The 18,220-nt window shown below is 37.0% G+C and overlaps 1 protein-coding gene across 1 annotated transcript in view; it reads left to right on the forward strand.

Moving 5' to 3' along the window:
* Window positions 1-393: 393 nt before the first annotated feature.
* Window positions 394-18,220, forward strand: part of KBTBD12 (kelch repeat and BTB domain containing 12) — a 60,398-nt gene continuing 42,571 nt past the window's right edge. Inside the window, 8 exon segments of the mRNA XM_028524502.2 lie at window positions 394-519; window positions 522-548; window positions 551-643; window positions 646-1,564; window positions 5,172-5,208; window positions 5,211-5,364; window positions 5,367-5,443; window positions 7,201-7,351. Coding sequence (XP_028380303.1) covers window positions 498-519; window positions 522-548; window positions 551-643; window positions 646-1,564; window positions 5,172-5,208; window positions 5,211-5,364; window positions 5,367-5,443; window positions 7,201-7,351 — 1,480 coding nt within the window. The 5' untranslated portion in view covers window positions 394-497.

The raw sequence follows: 18,220 nt of genomic DNA on the forward strand, positions 1-18,220 counted from the left end.
GGGGAGGCACACATAGCCTTTTTTGTTATGTTGCATCTCTTCAGAGAAAATGTTACCTAATTCCTATGTACCCTCAGTCTGCCATATAGCTGTATTTGATAATGGGAATAGAATTCTAAAATATTCCCATCTTATCACTTCTGTTCATTCACCATGGGAGGGAGGACTTTTCAGACCCCTAGAAAGGCCTCTGCAGCTGATTAGGAAGGTAAAAATTTACGTTTATACAATTGATGTTATTTTAAGATATAAAAAGTAGTTATCTCTTGAAGTTAAGTACTTCTGTCTGGAATGCATAATATTTTTATAAATATTTCATAGAACTAATGCTGCATTTAACTACTGTAGAGCCCTTTTTTCTTAGAGAAAAACTGTTTCTTTTCTTTCCCTCAGGATTGTTATATCTCTTGTTTGCTTTGTGAGTAATCTGATATGCAAATAGCCCCTGAAGAATCAAGCTAAATTTGAAGACAACTTAGAACATTGAAGAGTCTATCATGGAGTACAAAATTGATGGAAAAGAAAATACCAACATAGCTTAAATTTACTGATAAAATTAAGAGCATGAAAGAATTAGCAGAAATGATTGATGTAGTAATCATAGCAGAAGGAGAGAAATTTCCTTGCCACAGACTGATCCTGTCGTTTTCAGTCCTTATTTCAAAGCCATGTTCACCTGTGGACTACTTGAATGTGCTCAAAGAGAAGTCATACTTTATGACATCACAGCAGAAAGTGTGTCAGTTATATTAAATTACATGTACAGTGCAGTTTTGGAGATCAATAATGCCAATGTACAGACTGTAGCTATGGCTGCCTATTTTATGCAGATGGAAGAAGTCTTTAGTGTGTGTCAAAAATATATGATGGACCATATGGATGCCTTCAACTGTGTGGGTATCTATCATTTTGCAAAGCAGATTGGAGCTGAAGATTTATCTGATCAGTCAAAGAAATATTTATATCGGCACTTTGCTGAGGTGAGCTTACATGAAGAAATACTAGAAACTGAAATGTACCAGTTTCTAATGCTTATTAAATCAGATGACCTTAACATATCCAGAGAGGAGACCATTTTGGACTTAGTTCTGAGATGGGTAAATCATAACCAGGAATTGCGCAAAGAGCATCTTGTTGAGCTTTTGAAGCAAGTAAGACTGGAACTTATAAATCCTTCTTTTTTAAGACAAGCCCTGAAAAGAAACACAATGCTTCTATGTGATGCAAACTGCATTGACATAATTCAAAACACATTCAAAACCTTCAAGAAACCACAACAGCATCCTCTAAATCTTCGTTATGGCATGGAAACTACTAGTCTTTTGCTTTGCATTGGCAATAATTCTTCAGGAATCAGGTCAAGACATAGGAATTATGGGGATGCCAGTTTTTGTTATGATCCTGCATCACGGAAGACCTACTTTATCTCATCTCCCAAATATGGAGAGGGTTTAGGATCTGTGTGTACTGGTGTTGTCATGGAAAACAATGCTATAATTGTGGCTGGAGAAGCGAGTGCCTCTAAACTCTCTAGACAAAAGAACAAGAATGTTGAAATCTATAGGTTTGTATCTAGCAATGTATTTATGTTTGTTTCAATTACCTTGCTTTGACATTAGCAACAGTAGAAAAAAATGCTGCTGATAGAGTGATCACATCTTAAATTATATGTAGTCAAAATTACCCTGTAAATACACATTTTATGTATTTTACATATGTGAAATTCATAATTAAATCACCCATACTTAAAAACCTTTGTTAAGAACATAGAATTTACATAAGCTAAATATATATATGTTTTAATTTCATTGGACATCTTTTCATTCTTTTCTTATTTATCAGTATGCTTTGTTTTTGAAGAGTTTGATATAACTTTTAACTGGAAGAAAAATTTACTACCATTGACTCCTTTGAACTTATTTATTTTAGTTCCTACTCCGAAGTAGTGATTTTTTCTCAAACAAAAATTACTAATTATCTGTCACATTGCATTCTGTATCCTTAATGTGTGGATCTTCCCTAAACTTCCAATAGTATAAAATGTTTGTAGCCTAATAAGAGTGCTTCACCCCTGGAAATGTAAGAGGAAAAAGAGTGTCTGCTAAAAAGTAGCATATCACCTAGATCTTGTATATGAGGACACATACATTTGTTTACTATTTATTCAGCAAGTATTCAGCTTTTAAATCTACTTGGGTAACTAATAAATATATACATGAAATACATAATAGATAGTAAAGCTCTCCTTCAATATCTTTTTCCCCTCAGTTCCCTCTTTCCAGAGGTCATTATGAATTTTTAGTCAGAAAGCAATGTTTGTGAACAGTAAAGTTAGGTTAAAGAAATAATTAAGAGATCTACTCTTTCTGTCATCTCCTAGTATTTCATTATCTGTTTCAAGCTATAGGCCTGTCCCTTTTTCATATTCATCCTTTGTGTACAGGTTTCATCTTCCCTAGTAAGAGAAGGGGAGGGATGTAGAACACTAGATAAGACCTGGACCTATGCCCATTGTGGCAGAGCATGTCACTGAATAGAAGGAGCAAGCTTCTCAGAATTACCATGGTTCAATTTTTTTTCTCTTTTGGGATATCAAATCTTAAAGGAAGAGGAAGCTTGGCTTTCCCAGCATGGTTCTTATAGGTCCATGCCACTTGTTTAGTTGGTCCTGGATTTTTTGGCCCCTCTTTCCATTTGAAAACCTCTTGTTATAAGTACCTTAGCTTCTTTAAATAGTCCTTTTCTTTCTGATCAGTCTACAAAAACTGCCACCAGAATTCATTTTTAATAAATGTCCAATCCTATCAAAATGTGTTTCTATTTGATCCCCAAGTATTTTTTTCTTAACTTTTTTGAAAGCCTGCTTCCCTTTCTTACAGCATATGTCAGACTACATATCCTGATCTATCTTGATTCAACCAGGTTCCCATCACCAACCAGCTCCTCCACATTGGTCAGAATTAGGGTAAAAGTATCAGTTTTCCCTCCTCATTTCCTCTAATAATGAAATTGTCAGCAAGGAAAATAATGAAATAATCAGAAGCATTGCTTTGGGCTTAAATGAGACTTCCAGCAGATATCTGGAGAGTTAAAAATCTTATGGCAGGCACTACTGAAGGTCACTTTAGTGCCAGTTTTGTGATATGTGTGAGAAATCATCACCATCTTCTGGTATATTCCTACTGTATTACTTTTGTTTTTATCCCTTTATTTTTACCTAGACACTCTTCAGTTTTCCTTCTACTCTGTAGGTAATATATTTTTCATGCAGATACATTTCTTTTTGACTTAAAAGAAGCAGTAACTAATACTCTAATTGGTCATTTCTTTTCTAAAAGATGGACCTATCTCCTTATCTCCCATACTTTGATATGCAAACAGCTGAGGATACATATTGTTTTTAAACTATCAACTTCTGAGAACATTGAATGATTTTGTCACTATTATTTTCTTTTTTGACACATCCATTTTTTCTTAATAAATTTTACAGTTTAAAAAAAAAATATGAGCTTACTTAAACCAAAACTGGTAAAAATTGCCAGGAAAGCAAGATCTCAAATGCTCCCAAGTCCTTACATTTTTATCTGGGCATTTTCTCTCCATGTTTTCAGTTCAAATTGTTAAAACAAAAATCAGATTATCAAGTTGCCCAGTGAACATGTACATCCAATCTTCATGGGATGTATTTCATTCTTGGCCTGTTTTCTTGAATCACGTCTCAGTAAATCAAACCATTTTTTTTAGTTCTTGTATATATTCATTTATTGGCTTTACTTTAGTAGTCTCTACCTACAGTTAGATACCTAATCCTCCTTTCTCTTCTGAAATTCAGTACAATTAAAAATAGTAGTAGAAATATCACCTGTGATTCTACAGACTCTGGTTTCCTACCTAGAATTATCTAGAAGATAGCTATCATAAGGTTTGATAAATTTCTGCATTCATTGTGTGACAAGCCAGACATGCCCTATACAAAAGAAGCATAATATTCTACTTACCTGTCAAGAATGGGAAAGAATGAGTTAACCTAACATAGTTAAGAAAAACTCATAAACGTGATCAACTGTCAATGTTTGATGCAAAATAAGTAGTCTGTACTTTAAAATTGTACTCAGTAGGGAACACACACAGATAATTTCTTCATTTGTTTCCAAACAGAACAATTTTTTTAATTCCCTGGCTTTTGTTTTTTGTTTGTTTTAGTTTGAATTCCAGGTACACATTCTGGATTTTCTACAAGAAATCTAATATCATATTTTATACCCCTGTCCCCATAAGTACTTTTGTCCTTCTCAGACTACGTCCCAAGTCATGACTGACTTAACCACTATCAAGAAGCAAGACAAAGGATAGCCACAAACTCATGTATTTAGTGACTATATAATGCTACACATGCACAGATAATCAGTTAATGTATATGTTGGACTTCTGGAGGTATTAAGAGATCATATATGCTAGTGTCTCTATCTCCCAAGATTCTTCTCAGACTGACATAATTATTCATGGAAGAAATTACTAAAATTATCATATCTAGGGGATTAAAATAAATGTTACATGCCTGACAGACATCTGCAGGTAGATTTTTATAACACCCATAAGTGTTCTTGATGCTGATCTGAGCCAATTAGAACTAAAATAACAATCCTTAAAAGTCTACACATACATCATCCCATTAGAAGTCTCTGAATTAAGATGTTTTCAGATTCTCTGCTCTAAAACTTACTTCTTTAATTAGTATTAATGTGAAACTTATAGTCCACAGAATTAGACGTTTTAATTTTTATTTTTACTTATTATTCTCTTATGGTAAAATTACAAATGATTTGCTAAGAGACTTTGCTATTTGTTCTTGATTTTCCTCCCCCAGAATTAGGAAATGAAGGCTAGTCCTGGATAATCTACACTTTTTCAATATACTATTTTCCCTAAAAATTCTGAAGGTAGGTGTGGGTAATAGTTTTTATGCACATTATATTTTCTTCATCAGTCCTTTCAAAAATAAAAAAAATCTTGCAAACCTGTATAACTATCTTATAGTGATGTTTACTTCCTCATCAAGTTAGAAGAACCAAATCATATTATTTTGGTTGGAAATAAAGCTTAAGTGTGTTTCTTGGGTAAGTTCTTTCATGTTAACTCTAATCCTGAATTCTCTTTCTGTTATTTTACAGGTATCATGATAGAGGAAACCAGTTTTTGGGAAAAGTTATTGCACTACTGAATTTCGAGAACTCTATGCTCTGGGCAGTGTCCATGGTGACCTCTATGTTATAGGAGGACAGATGAAAATTAAAAACCAGTATCTTATTACAAACTGTGTTGATAAGTACTCAGTAGAACAGGACATTTGGAAAACGGTGTCTCCCTTCCACTACAATTGGCATGCATGCTGTAGTGACAGTGGAATAATAAACTTTATGTGATTGGAGGCTGGACCCCTCAGGTTAAGGGATTTCCTACATACCTAACTGGCATGGCTATGCTGAGTCTGGTTGCTATGTTGAAAATGTTGTAGTTGTTCAATACTAAAAGAGTATGGCTTGCATTTTTGATAAAAAAAGTTATTTTATGAAATATTAAACTTAAATTTTAAAGGGTTAAATCAGTTTAGGAGAATAAAATTGTAAAGTGTTATGCATAGAATGCCTTCATTCAGTATTCATGCTGTATTCTTCATAATACTTCCATCTTACTAATTATGAAAGATGCTTATGCTGATGGATTATCTGTAGGGAACATCTAAGGAGGAAGCAGAGAAGCTGGTCCTCATCCCAGAACTGTCTGCATAACAGCTGTATGAGGCAACTAACTCTTACGTCCTTTCCACATTTAAAATTCTTACTCTAAGTAGGAAACCAGAATAATACTGATCCTGTGTTGGCACAATTATTTCTGCAACAGCATGTTGTGATTTTAAACACTTTGTGTTTTTGCTGGGCATCCACACACCGAGAAACCAGAATACTGTTTATATTGAATCCCAGTGAAATGTTGGCAAGTCAAAATTGAAAAGTTAAAAGAGTGTGACCACAGTGGTCCTTCCTCTTCTCTTGGGTGTTCCTCCCAGTGTCTTGGAGCTCTCACAGTAGTATCTCCAGTTGTCTTTTACCCTGGCTATGCAGTCTTTCTAAGAGAAATTAATCTTAGTAGCTCCTTGTCAACCCACATGATGTAAATTTATTTTTTCCTATATAGTTTCTTGACTTTCCTTATTTATTTCATGATAAAACTGATGTTTTTGCATTTATTTCATAAGCTTGCACTTTGCCATGTATATGGCATACCATACCTGTTTTAAAAACTTAAACTTCACATTTAATACATTTTAAATTTGTGCTATGTATCAAAAAGTACAGATCAGCTAGTAGCTGATACCTGACAAATTATTTATAATTAAGCTTTTTTATAACTATTCATTATATAGTTAATTTTATATGAATAAGCTCTAAAGAGAACTTAGAAGCTTTTCTTTACTTTTTCACTACATTGGAGATTAAATACTTACATTAGAAGAAAATATATTAAAAGAAAAAATTAGCCCTGGCTGGCATAGCTCAGTGGATTGAGCGCGGGCTGCGAACCAAAGCGTCGCAGGTTCGATTCCCAGTCAGGGTACATACCTGGGTTGCAGGCCATGACCCCCAGCAACCGCACATTGATGTTTCTCTCTCTGTCTCTCTATCTCCCTCCTTTCCCTCTCTAAAAATAAATAAATAAAATCTTTTAAAAAAGAAAATTACTATAAATATAAATGCCTTATAAATTGTTTCTCACAAATATTAGAATCCACCACTATAACGTTGACAAAATAAAATTATACTTAAATACTGTTCTACTATAGAAAGCATGGTTTCATTTTTAAGGCATTGCAGCTGCTTCATTTTTTAAAATGCTGTGTTGTCTTACTGCTAAGATCACAGATTATTTGCTGTAACCCAACATCTTAGCCTCATTATTATGGAATATAAATTCCTCTGATATGGACAGTGGATTAATAATCCCGAATCATGGGATTTGTGGGTTTGTTAGTTCAAGTCACTACAGTTAACCTCTATCTGCTTGGCTATTTGCTTTGGCTAATTGCATTTATGTACCCACAGAGATTTTAAATGATGTATTATTGGTTGTATTATATTGGTTGTATTATATTATATATATATACTGATGTATTATATTGGTTGTCATATTTCATGCATGCAGATGGACCTTCCTGCTGAAGAACCTGATCGATTAAGCAACAAACTGTTGCAGTATGACCCTAGACAAGACCAATGGACAGAGCGGGCACCCATGAAGTATTCTAAGTACCGATTCAGTACAGCTATAGTCAACAGTGAGATTTATGTTTTGGGTAAGAAGCAAATTGCTAAAAGAGTATAACTACTTCTATTTTTCTTAGAAGTTTGCCTCAGTAAAAATGAAATAGTCTCCCTTCCTCTTGCATTCTAGTTCAAATGTATACATAATTAGCTATTTTTTACTTGTATTTCTTGTTCTCTAGTGCACAGATAATAATATTAAATGAAAATCCATTGACTTATTAGAAACAAAATTATCCTTATGGAATTTCCAAGTCCCTTGGAGTATGAGAACAGTAGTTTTACATCCTAATATATACTATCAAGAAAAATATTTACAAATGGGAATAACACTTTGGTTACTTTTAATCAATGAAATGTGGGCTTTTGCAACAAAATATGATTATCTGTGCCAATAGAAGAGAAAGCCACCATAGGAGAGACAAAGCCACAGATCATGCCAATCCTCTTCATTTTGCCTCTCCCACCTAATTTCTTTAGAGATGTTAAAAAATAACTTTTATCTGAATGCATTTTTTTCTTATCACTCAAATATGTGTGGTCTTATAACAGCCTGTAGGGGCTGGTGAAAGATTGGTTCATTCCCATAAAAAACCCTAGAACATCAATATACAGGGTCTGGCACAAATAATACTTCCATTTATTACAAAATCATAAGTATGTAATTCTGTAACAACAACATCACACTCAAGCACAGCATATGGCATTTTAGGTGAAATATTCAAATTAAAACTATAAATTATTACACTCATTACCCTACCAACCACATTGAAGCAGGCCATATTTCCGCTATTCTTTCTCTTTATTTGTCTTTTATTATTAAGTCATTTGTTATTCTAAGCACATTCCATTTCCCTAACATCATCTTCTATTTTTCCTGTTTTTTTTATTGCTTTTATTTTTAAAAATAAATATTCTATTGTTGTTCTATTACACTTATCCCAATTTTTTCCCCTTAGCTCTCTTTCACCCATCCCACTAACCCCCACTCCCACAGACAATACCCACCCTGTTGTCCATGTCCATGTATTATTCATACATGTTACTTGACTAGTCCTTTCCCCTTCATTCTACCCTGGTCCCCCTTCCCCCTACCCTCTGGTGGCTGTCAGTCTATTCCTTGCTTCCATGCCTCTGCTTCTATTTTGCTCATTTGTTTTATTCATTAGGTTCTATTTTTAATATATTTTATTGGTTATGTTATTACAGTTATCCCATTTTCCACCTTTATTCCCCTCCACCCTATACCCCTCTCCCAATAGCATTCCTTCCCCTTATTCATGGCCATGGGGCATACACATAAGTTCCTTGGATTCTCCACTTACCACATTATTCTTAACCTTCCCCTGTCTACTTTGTACCAACCATTTGTGCTTATTATTTGCTGTACCTTTTACCCCATTTCCCCCCTCCCACACTCCACTGATAAGCCTCTATGTGATCTCCATTTCTGTGAATCTGTTCTTGTTCTAATTGTTTGCTTAGTTCATGGTTGTTTCTGTTTGTTTTGTTATGTTTTTAGGTTGGGTTGTTGATAGTTGTGAGTTTGTTGTCATTTTACAGTTCATATTTTTTATCTTCTTTTTCTTAGATAAGTCCTTTTAACATTTCATATAATAATGGCTTGGTGATGAAGAACTCCTTTAACTTGACCTTATCTGGGAAGCACTTTATCTGCCCTTCCATTCTAAATGATAGCTTTTCTGGATAGAGTAATCTTGGATTTAGGTTCTTTCCTTTCATGACTTGGAATACTTCTTTCCAGCCCCTTCTTGCCTGCAAGGTCTCTTTTGAAAAATCAGCTGATAGTCTTATGGAACTCCTTTGTAGGTAACAGTCTCCTTTTCTCTTGTTGCTTTTAAGATTCTCTCCTTATCTTTAATCTTGGGTAATGTAATTATGATGTGCCTTGGTGTGTGCTTCCTTGGGTCCAACTTCTTTGAGACTCTCCAAGCTTCCTGGACTTCCTGGAAGTCTATTTCCTTTGCTAGAGTAGGGAAGTTCTCCTTCATTATTTTTTCAAATAAGTTTTTAGTTTCTTACTCTTCCTCTTCTTCTGGCACCCCTATGATTTGGATGTTGGAATGTTTAAAGTTGTCCCAAAGGTTCCTAAGCCTCTTATCTTCTTGAATTCTTTCTTCATTGTGTCCTGGTTGAATGTTTATTTCTTCTTTTTGTGCCAAATCATTGATTTGAGTTCCAGTTTCCTTCCTGTCACTGTTGTTTCCCTATACATTTCCCTTTATTTCACTTTGCATAGCCTTCACTTTTTCATCTATTTTACAAACATACTCAACTATTTCTGCGTTTGATAGGTTGGCTATCTCTTCATTGCTTAGTTCTGTTTTTGGAGTTTTGATCTCTTCTTTCAATTGGACCATATTTCTTTGCATCAGCACAAGTGTTACATTGTAAGGGGTGGAGCCTTAGTTATTCACCAGGGTGGAGCAACCCACATAGCTGAGTTGTGGCACTGTGTATGGGGGAGGGGACAGACAGGGAATAATGTTGCTTGCTCAGCTCTAAACAGGCTTTCAGTCACTTACCTTGCTACCCACCGGCAAACTGGTCCCTTCTGGTGCTGAATTTCTGGTGTGTGGGTTTGTGTATGTTCTAAGATGTGGTGGGCCCCTCCAATGAACTCTCCTGTGAGGTTGGAGTTTCTCCCACTGCCACAACCCCCACAGGTTTTTATAGCCAGAGGTTTTTAGGCTTTCTTTTCCCACATTAGAACACTGGCTTGTGTGGTCTGTCTCCATCCCCAGTTGTTCTTCCCAGTTTATCCACATGCAAATATGTGGGTCTTCCCAGTCTGGAAGCTGCTACCTCACCCTCCTGGTCTTCCAAACATGCGTCCTGCCTTGTCATGCATCCTCTCCGCTCCAGCTGCCCAACTCCACCCATCCTACTAGTCTGAATGAATGTTTCTTCTTTAACTCCTCAGTTGTCAGACTCCCACACAGTTTGATTTTCTAGCAGTTCTGGTTATTTTTTGTTTTTAAATTTGTTATTTTCTTTTTTTTGGTTGTGTAAGAAGGCATAGTGTATCTACCTACACCTCCATCTTACCTGAAAGTCTACATGGCAGTGTTTCAATCAAGAAAAAAATAGGTGAAACAGAAATGTAAGTGAAAAAAACAAGTAAAAAGGCTTTTTCAGTAGCATAGAATCTAGTTTCTGGATATCAAGAACTGAGGATGCAAATAAATTTTACCATGTTGTAAGATTCTATCCAAAAAAGTCAACTTCCCCAACATTTTGTATGTAATTTCCAAATATATTTATAAGCTGTGAAATTGAATGAAGTTCATTTTTTAGGTATTTTTGTGGTAGTCTTAGTTCAGATTTAATGTTCATTGCATGTATAATTTGGGCAATTGGAATTTGGGCAAATGTCATATAGAAACCTAAAAATTTATCAGTTTCAAATTTCAATGATACCTTAAAGTCATTTGTTAATTGTTTTTGCAAAAGCTCTGTCTGCTTTTGGAAATCTATATGAGCCCCCATTGTGACTGGGGTCACTATCAGTTAGTATAATAAGTGCCCTCCCTAATACCTTGTAATGGATTTAATTTCTTACTAGCCTGTAGGTTGTCTACAGGCTACCCCAAAAGAGCAGCCACCGAAATCTCCTTCACAATGGAAGCAGTATGGTAAAGTGAGGGAGATATTGTTACCAAATAAAAAACAGAAGTTCAACTGCCTTCTGCCACAAAAACCAAATTCATAAGGTAGGTGCTGGTGAAAAAGGAAAGATGTTTATTCAGGTGCCACACAACCTGGAAGAATGATGGACTCCTATCTCAAAGGCCATCTCATCTTCCTGCTCAATCCCACAGTTCTGTATAGGGATAGGGAGGCGAAGGATTTTTTTTCAGAACCCAATTATCTTTCTAGCTTTTGAAGCATATGGGGCCCTATCCGTTTAACTTTCTACTTTTCCATGTGCTCTCAAGCCCTATCCATTCATATTTCTAGCTTTTGGTGTACTTGGTATAAGAAGCTCCCCCTGCCACCATATTGGCCAATGGATGGAGTCTCCTCTGACATTCTGAATGACTGTTTTATAGTAACAATTCCCCTCTTCAAAATTCTGGACCCTTGTAATCTTACAAGGTCAAATAGTTGAAGGTCTTATTCTTCTGTAGTTACCTTCTGCTGACAAAGAGTGTAGTTTTACCTATCTCTGGGTCCAGAAATTCTTACCATATAACAAAGGAAGATGTGGGTATCAGGAATGGAGGGAGGCTTTTAAGTGAAGGAGAAGGACTGCTGTCTTTGAGGGCACTATATGCAGTGTTTAGAAGATGGCATGGCTGAACAAGTGAAGCTGGTGGTGTTTCAAGAGATGGTGTTGCAGATCGATTTACAAAGTGATATCTATTGCACAATCAGTTGAGTGTTTAGTGAAGTGTCATAAACTGGAGAGACTAAAAGATCCCACGATTTTACCCTGAGCTGGGTTTGGGTGGCATACCCAATAGCAGAATAAATTTGCAGGGAGCCACTATCTGGGAAATGCAGAATAAAATAAAAAATAACATTGCCACTTAGCTTTGGGACATTCTATCCCTCTCCAAAAGAGGAATTTTAAATCTCTTTAAAGGAGTGCAAGTTCAGAGTTCCCTTTAGGTACCAATAGCAGCAGCAAGATCTGAGTCCTCCTCAGGTGGTGCCCACTTTACCCATGTGTGGTCGATCCAAGGCTTGACTCCCATGAGCTTTATGAATGGGTCTGTTGTCAGAAGGATGTCATAGAGACTGGTCCATTGCTCAGCTAACTGCTGTTCAGGACCTTGAGTCTTCCAGGTCTTTAGTAAAACTGGGTCTTCCAGCTGGAACAGGTGTAAGGGCTAGTCAGATGGGTAGATATACCTGCAATAAGCAAACTTGTGCAAACTTGTGCCCTAAATGTTGTACGTATTGTTTGATTTTTGATTCATATTCTAAATCTAAACGGGGTGTTCCTGAAATAAAAACTTGGAATGGTGTCCCATAAACTATTTCAAAAGGGCTGAATTTAATTCCACTTCAGGGCACTACTCTAATCTGGAGTGAGGCAATAGGGAGTGCCTCGTCCTATTTCAAATGTGTTTTCTGGCATATTTTCACCAGGATATTCTTTATTGTGTGGTGGTTTTCCTCACTCATCCCTATAGATTGGGGTCTCCAGGATGCACATAGTTTCTGTTGAATCTGTAGTGCCTGTCCTGTCTTCTGGGAGATTTCTGAAGTAAATGATGGTTTACTGTCACTTTGAATCCTGCGAAGAAGTTCAAACCTAGGGATTATTTATTGAGTAGAAGTGCTCAATAAATTGCTACCTCAGTTGCTTTTTCTTTTTCTTAAGTATTTTTATTGATTATGCTATTACAGTTTTTCCAATTTCCTCCTTTATCCCCCCTCCACCCTGCTCCCCCAACCCTCTAGCATTCCCCCACCTTAGTTCATATCCATGGGTTGTACATATAAGTTCTTTGAGTTCTCTGTTTCCTATACCATTTTTTATATCTTCCCATCTATTTTATGTCTACTAATTTGCTTCTTCTTCTCTACCTTTTCCCCCTATTTCTCCCTTTCCCCTCCCCACTGAAATCCCTCCGTGTGATATCCATTTTGCTGATTTTGTTCCTGTTCTGGTTGTTTGCTTAGTTTTTGTTTTCATTGTTTTTCTTTTCTTTTAGGTTCATTTGTTGATAGTTGTGAGTTTGTTGTCATTTTACACATCATGTTTTTTATCTTCTTTCTCTTAGACAAGTACCTTTAACATTTCATATAATAAGGGCTGGGTGATGAAGAACTCCTTTAACTTGATCTTATCTAGGAAGCACTTTATCTTCCCTTCCATTTTAAATAAAAGTTTTGCTGCATAGAGTCATCTTGGATGTAGGACCTTGCCTTTCATGACTTGGAATACTTCTTTCCAGCCCCTTCTTGTTTGTAAGGTTTCTTTTGAGAAATCAGCTGATAGTCTAATGGGAACTCCTTTGTAGGTAACTGCCTCCTTTTCTCTTGCTGCTTTTCAGATTCTCTCCTTATCTTTAATCTTGGGCAATGTAATTTATGATGTCCCATGGTGTGTTCTTCCTTGGGTCCAAATTCTTTGGGATTCTTTGAGCTTCCTGGACTTCTTGAAAGTTTATTTCCTTTGCCAGATTGGGGAAGTTTTCCTTCATTGTTTGTTCAAATAAGTTTTCAATTTCTTACTGTAGTTCTTTTTTTAAGATTTTATTTTATTTATTTTTTAGAGAGGGAAGGGAGGGAGGGAGCGGGAGAGAGAGAGGGAGGGAGAGAAACATCAATGTGTGGTTGCTGGGAGTTATGGCCTGCAACCTAGGAATGTACCCTGGCTGGGAATCGAACCTGGGACACTTTGGTTCCCAGCCCGTGCTCAATCCACTTCTTACTGTAGTTCTTTTTCCTTCCAGCACCCCTATAATTTGTATTTTGGAACAGTTCAGGTTGTCCCAGAGTTTCCTAAGCCTCTCTTCATTTTTTTGAATTCTTGTTTCTTCCTTTTCTTCTGGATGGATGTTTCTTTCTTTCTTTTGTTCCAAATCACTGCTTTGAATCCTGGTTTCCTTCCTGTCACTGTTGGTTCCTTGTTTTGCTTTATTTCACTTTGGGTATCCTTCATTTGTTTTTTCATTTTTCAACCAAGCTCAATCACATCTGTGAGCATTTTGATTACCAGGGCTTTAAATTCTCCATCAGATAGGTTGGCAATCTCCTTCTCACTTAGAAGTCTTTGTGAGGCTTTGCTCTGTTCTTTCGTTTTTTAAATTTTATTTTATTTTAATTGTTGTTCAAGTGCAGTTTTCTGTCTTTTACTCCAATCCCAGCCCACCTGCACCAGCCCTCTCCACCTCCCTCCCATTTCCAGCCCCCCCCTAGTTTTTGTCCATGTGTCCTTTATACTTGTTCCTGCAAACCCTTCCCATTTTCCCCTGAAATTCCCTCCCTTTTCCCCTCTGATCACTGTCAGCCTGTCCTCTATTTCAGTGTCTTGGTTACATTTTGCTTGCTTGTTTGTTTTCCTGTTTAGGTTCCTGTTAAAGGTGAGATGATATGGTATTTGTCTTTCCCCACCTGGCTTATTTTGCTTAGCATAATGCTTTCCAGTTCCATCCATGCAGAAATCAAAAGCATTTTTGTATATCAACAATGAAACAGCACAAGCAGAAATCCAGAAAAAAACTCCCATTTGATATAGCAACAGGAAAAATAAAATACCTAGGAATAAACCTAACTAAGGGCTAAGGTTAGGGTTAGGGTTAATCTCTGTCATCACCAATACCCTTCTTTCTATTCTAATAGGGTTAGGACCTGGAGTGGCACAAATACCATAGTAGATAGCCTCAGAGTAAATTTCTGTACTTCCTATAAGATGTCACAGATAGCTGCTATTACCTGGAGAGATGGTGGCCATTCTTTTGTTGTGTGATCTAGTTTCTTTGAAAGATAAGCTATGGTTTGAGGAGTATTTCTCAGGGTCTGGGTTAGTACCACAAATTCAATTCCTTCCCTTTTATGAATGTATAATTTGAAAGGTTTCTGTAAATTAGGCAATCCAAGTGCAGGATTTTGTAACTACTTTTTCTTTCAAGGTGTCAAATGCCACCAGATAGTCTCTGTACATTCAAGGAGTTTAGAGTCTAGTCCTTCCAAAAAATTATACACTGGTTTCACTATAAGGCCAAAGTTTGGGGTCCAAATCTGGCAAAGCCCAATAATCCCTAAGAATCCAGGAAGCTACCTCTGGTTGTCTGTGATTTTATTGTATCAATAGCTTGTTTTTTATTGGTCTTCACTTTCCTAGTGTCCTCTTTCAGTTGGAGTCCCAGGTATACCATCTCCTATTTGCAAATCAGGACCTTGTGAGGACAATTTATACCATCTTTTTGCCAAATTATTTAGGACTGTGATAGTGTTGAGCAAACAGTCTTCACAACTATTGCTAGCTATTAGTAAGTCATCTATATATTGTAGAATAATTCTTGATTTCAGTTGAACATTTCTTAAATTGTTTTGCTAATATTTCCCAAAATATGGCTGGAAGAATCTTAAATCCTTGTGGCAACACAATACAACAGTGTTGAAGCATGGCTTTAGATTCTGAGTCTTGTTATTCAAAGGCAAATAATAGTTGAGACTGCTCATCTATTAGGATGCAGAAACCAGCATCCTTCAAGTTGAGGACTGAAAACAATTTGCTGTCCCCAGGCACAGTAGTCATCAAAGCATGAGGTTTGGGCACCATAGGATAAATGTCTTAGACAATGTCATTTATGGCCCTAAGGTACTGTACAAATTAATATTCATCAGAGTGAGGCTTTTTGACTGGCAAAATAAGGGTGTTGTAGGGAGACAGACATCGCCAAATTAATCCTGATTTTAGGAATTTCTGCACTATGGGTCTAATTCCCTATAAAGCTTCATTTTAAAGGGGGTATTTTTTTAATCTGATCTGTGTCCCTTCTTTTAGATTAATTTTTATGCCTTGGATATTAACAGCTCTTACGTGGGGTTCTGTCAGCACAAATGGCTTGATCAACCTACTCATAGTTCTCAGGTGGAAAGAGTTCACCTTTCCACCTGAGATTTTTCCACCTGGGTTTTTCTAGGCAAATTTGGACCACCCAAAACTGAAGAATATTTTCACACATGACTCCTAACCATAATTGCTGCTCAGAGGAAAACATTTATGTGTGCAATTCTCAAAATAAATCTTGGCCCAACAGTGGAATGAGGCAGTCTGGCATGTAGAGAAAACTATGTATAAGTTTTAAATTCCTAAGCTTGCATTCTAGAGGTTGAAGAAATGCCTGCTTTGTAATTGTCTGGTCACCCCACAGCTGAACTTTTCTTGGTTAGTTTTGTATTTAGCACTGAGTATATAGCTCCTGGAACAGTGAGGAAGTCTATCAACTTTTTTCTCACCATCAGTTGTACCTGGGGCTCCTGTGGGGGAATAGTAATAGGTCAGGAAGTATCTAGGTGAGCCACCTGGGCCTCTTCATTTATCATCAGAGTAGAGTCATCCTTCCTCTTAACATTTCTTGAAGAGGATTTATTTATTTATTTATTTATTTATTTATTCTAGGAAGTTCTTCTGCAATGGCTTTTACAATAGGTGCATTGATTGGTACCAAGTGGGTCTCTTTCTTTTCCTTTTCAGTCCTGTCTCTCTTTCTTGATTCCCTGCACTGTTTCTCAGAACATGGTGACCTGCTTTAATTTCCTTGTTTCCCTGGCATAGTAAACTTTATAGGCTATGCCCACTAGCTGGGAGGGATTCGTTTCCAATGTCCCATCTAAAAATTGGAGCTTCGTTCTGATAACCAAGGCACTTTGCCTAATAAAAGTCATAATTACCATCAGGACATTTTCTGGTGCTTCTAGGTCAGCATCAGTGTGCTTTCAATAGGCCTGATAGATCCTTTCTAAATATTCAAGAGGATCTTTATTTGATTCACTTGGTTTTTGTTGAACAGCATGTACCATGTTCAAGCTCTTTTGTTTAGGCACCGTTTCTTAAGCCCTTCCAATATGCACATTTTGCTAAGAAGGCTAGGTTCCCACTATTTGGGTACCAGTTGGGCTCTGTCAAGGGAATCACCCTGGCTTTGTGGAGGTCCCATTGGGATTCTCTTGATAGAGGTGATGAGCCTCTTCATTAGCCTTATTTATAACTAACTGCCTTTCATCCACCATTTGTGCCCAGTTGGGATGAAGAGTGACAAAAATGGAGGTAATAAGATCTGTCATTTTCTGGGGATCTTCCCTATATGAGGGGTTGGAATTCTTCCATTTCAGTAAATCTGAAGTGGAAAATGGAGTATGGGCCCAGTAGTGGACAGTCCTGTTTGTTCTGCCAATGCAGTATTGCCTCAAAGAGAATTGTCCTGCTCCAGGTAGGGATGTTCCCTAGCTAAATTGGATTTCCTGCTGGGTCTTTGAGGGGAAGGCCATTTCTTCATTATATGCCCAGAGGGTGGTGCTGTCACTCCTCTGGCCTTATTTTAGGGGTATCTAGCTGCTGGGGAAATTTTCCTGCTGCTAACCCTGGGTTCTCTGGATTTAGGGAATTAAAGAGGCTCATCTTATTTTCCTTTTCTTTCTGTGGCTTACTATCAGGGAGGGGTTTTGAAGCCAATTCCCTTCTCTGCATCATTAGTTTGTTCCCTTTCTTTGCCCAATCTTTATTGTATAAAAACATAAATGCCTAAACATTTTGTTCCACTTTCCTGACCGTTGGCAAAACAATTTCAACTGTATGACGGTATAATAATTTAGCAGCCATTTAGGGGGCATTTCCCTTCCCCCCATAATCTAAAGTATACACAGGCCAAACAGTGTTACAATAGAAAACCAACTCTTTCTTAGTCATTGGATCATAGTTGTACAAGGACTAATCTGCTAAAATTTAGCTCAGTGGGCTCCCTTCAGGAGTCTACAGAACAACCCCTGATGACACAAAAGTATAAACCAAAAACCATAACCACAGAAAGACCCAAGACAAAATGGGAACATATGAGTCCCCATGAAGTCCTTGGCCCTCCAGGACTTACTGAGGTCTATGTATTCTTCCAGAGTCACCAAAAACTGTAACTGAAACACAGGTTCTGCTGCCTGCTACAACAAAAGCCAAACTAACAAAATAAAGAGGTTTATTCGCATGCCACAATATGGAAAAATGGTAGACTCTCGTCTCAAAGACTATTTCCCCTTCCTGCTCAAGCCCATGTTCTAATAGGGATAGGGAGGGTAGGGTTTTTTCCCATCCAGGTGTCTTGCTAGCTTTTTGCCTTTGGTCCCATCCATTCACCTTTCTTGCTTTTGGCACCACTCAGTGTAAGAACCTCCCACTGCACCATCTTACCTAATGGGGAAGACTC

This window comes from Phyllostomus discolor, chromosome 9, assembly GCF_004126475.2.
Source record: "Phyllostomus discolor isolate MPI-MPIP mPhyDis1 chromosome 9, mPhyDis1.pri.v3, whole genome shotgun sequence".
Lineage (NCBI taxonomy): Eukaryota > Metazoa > Chordata > Mammalia > Chiroptera > Phyllostomidae > Phyllostomus > Phyllostomus discolor.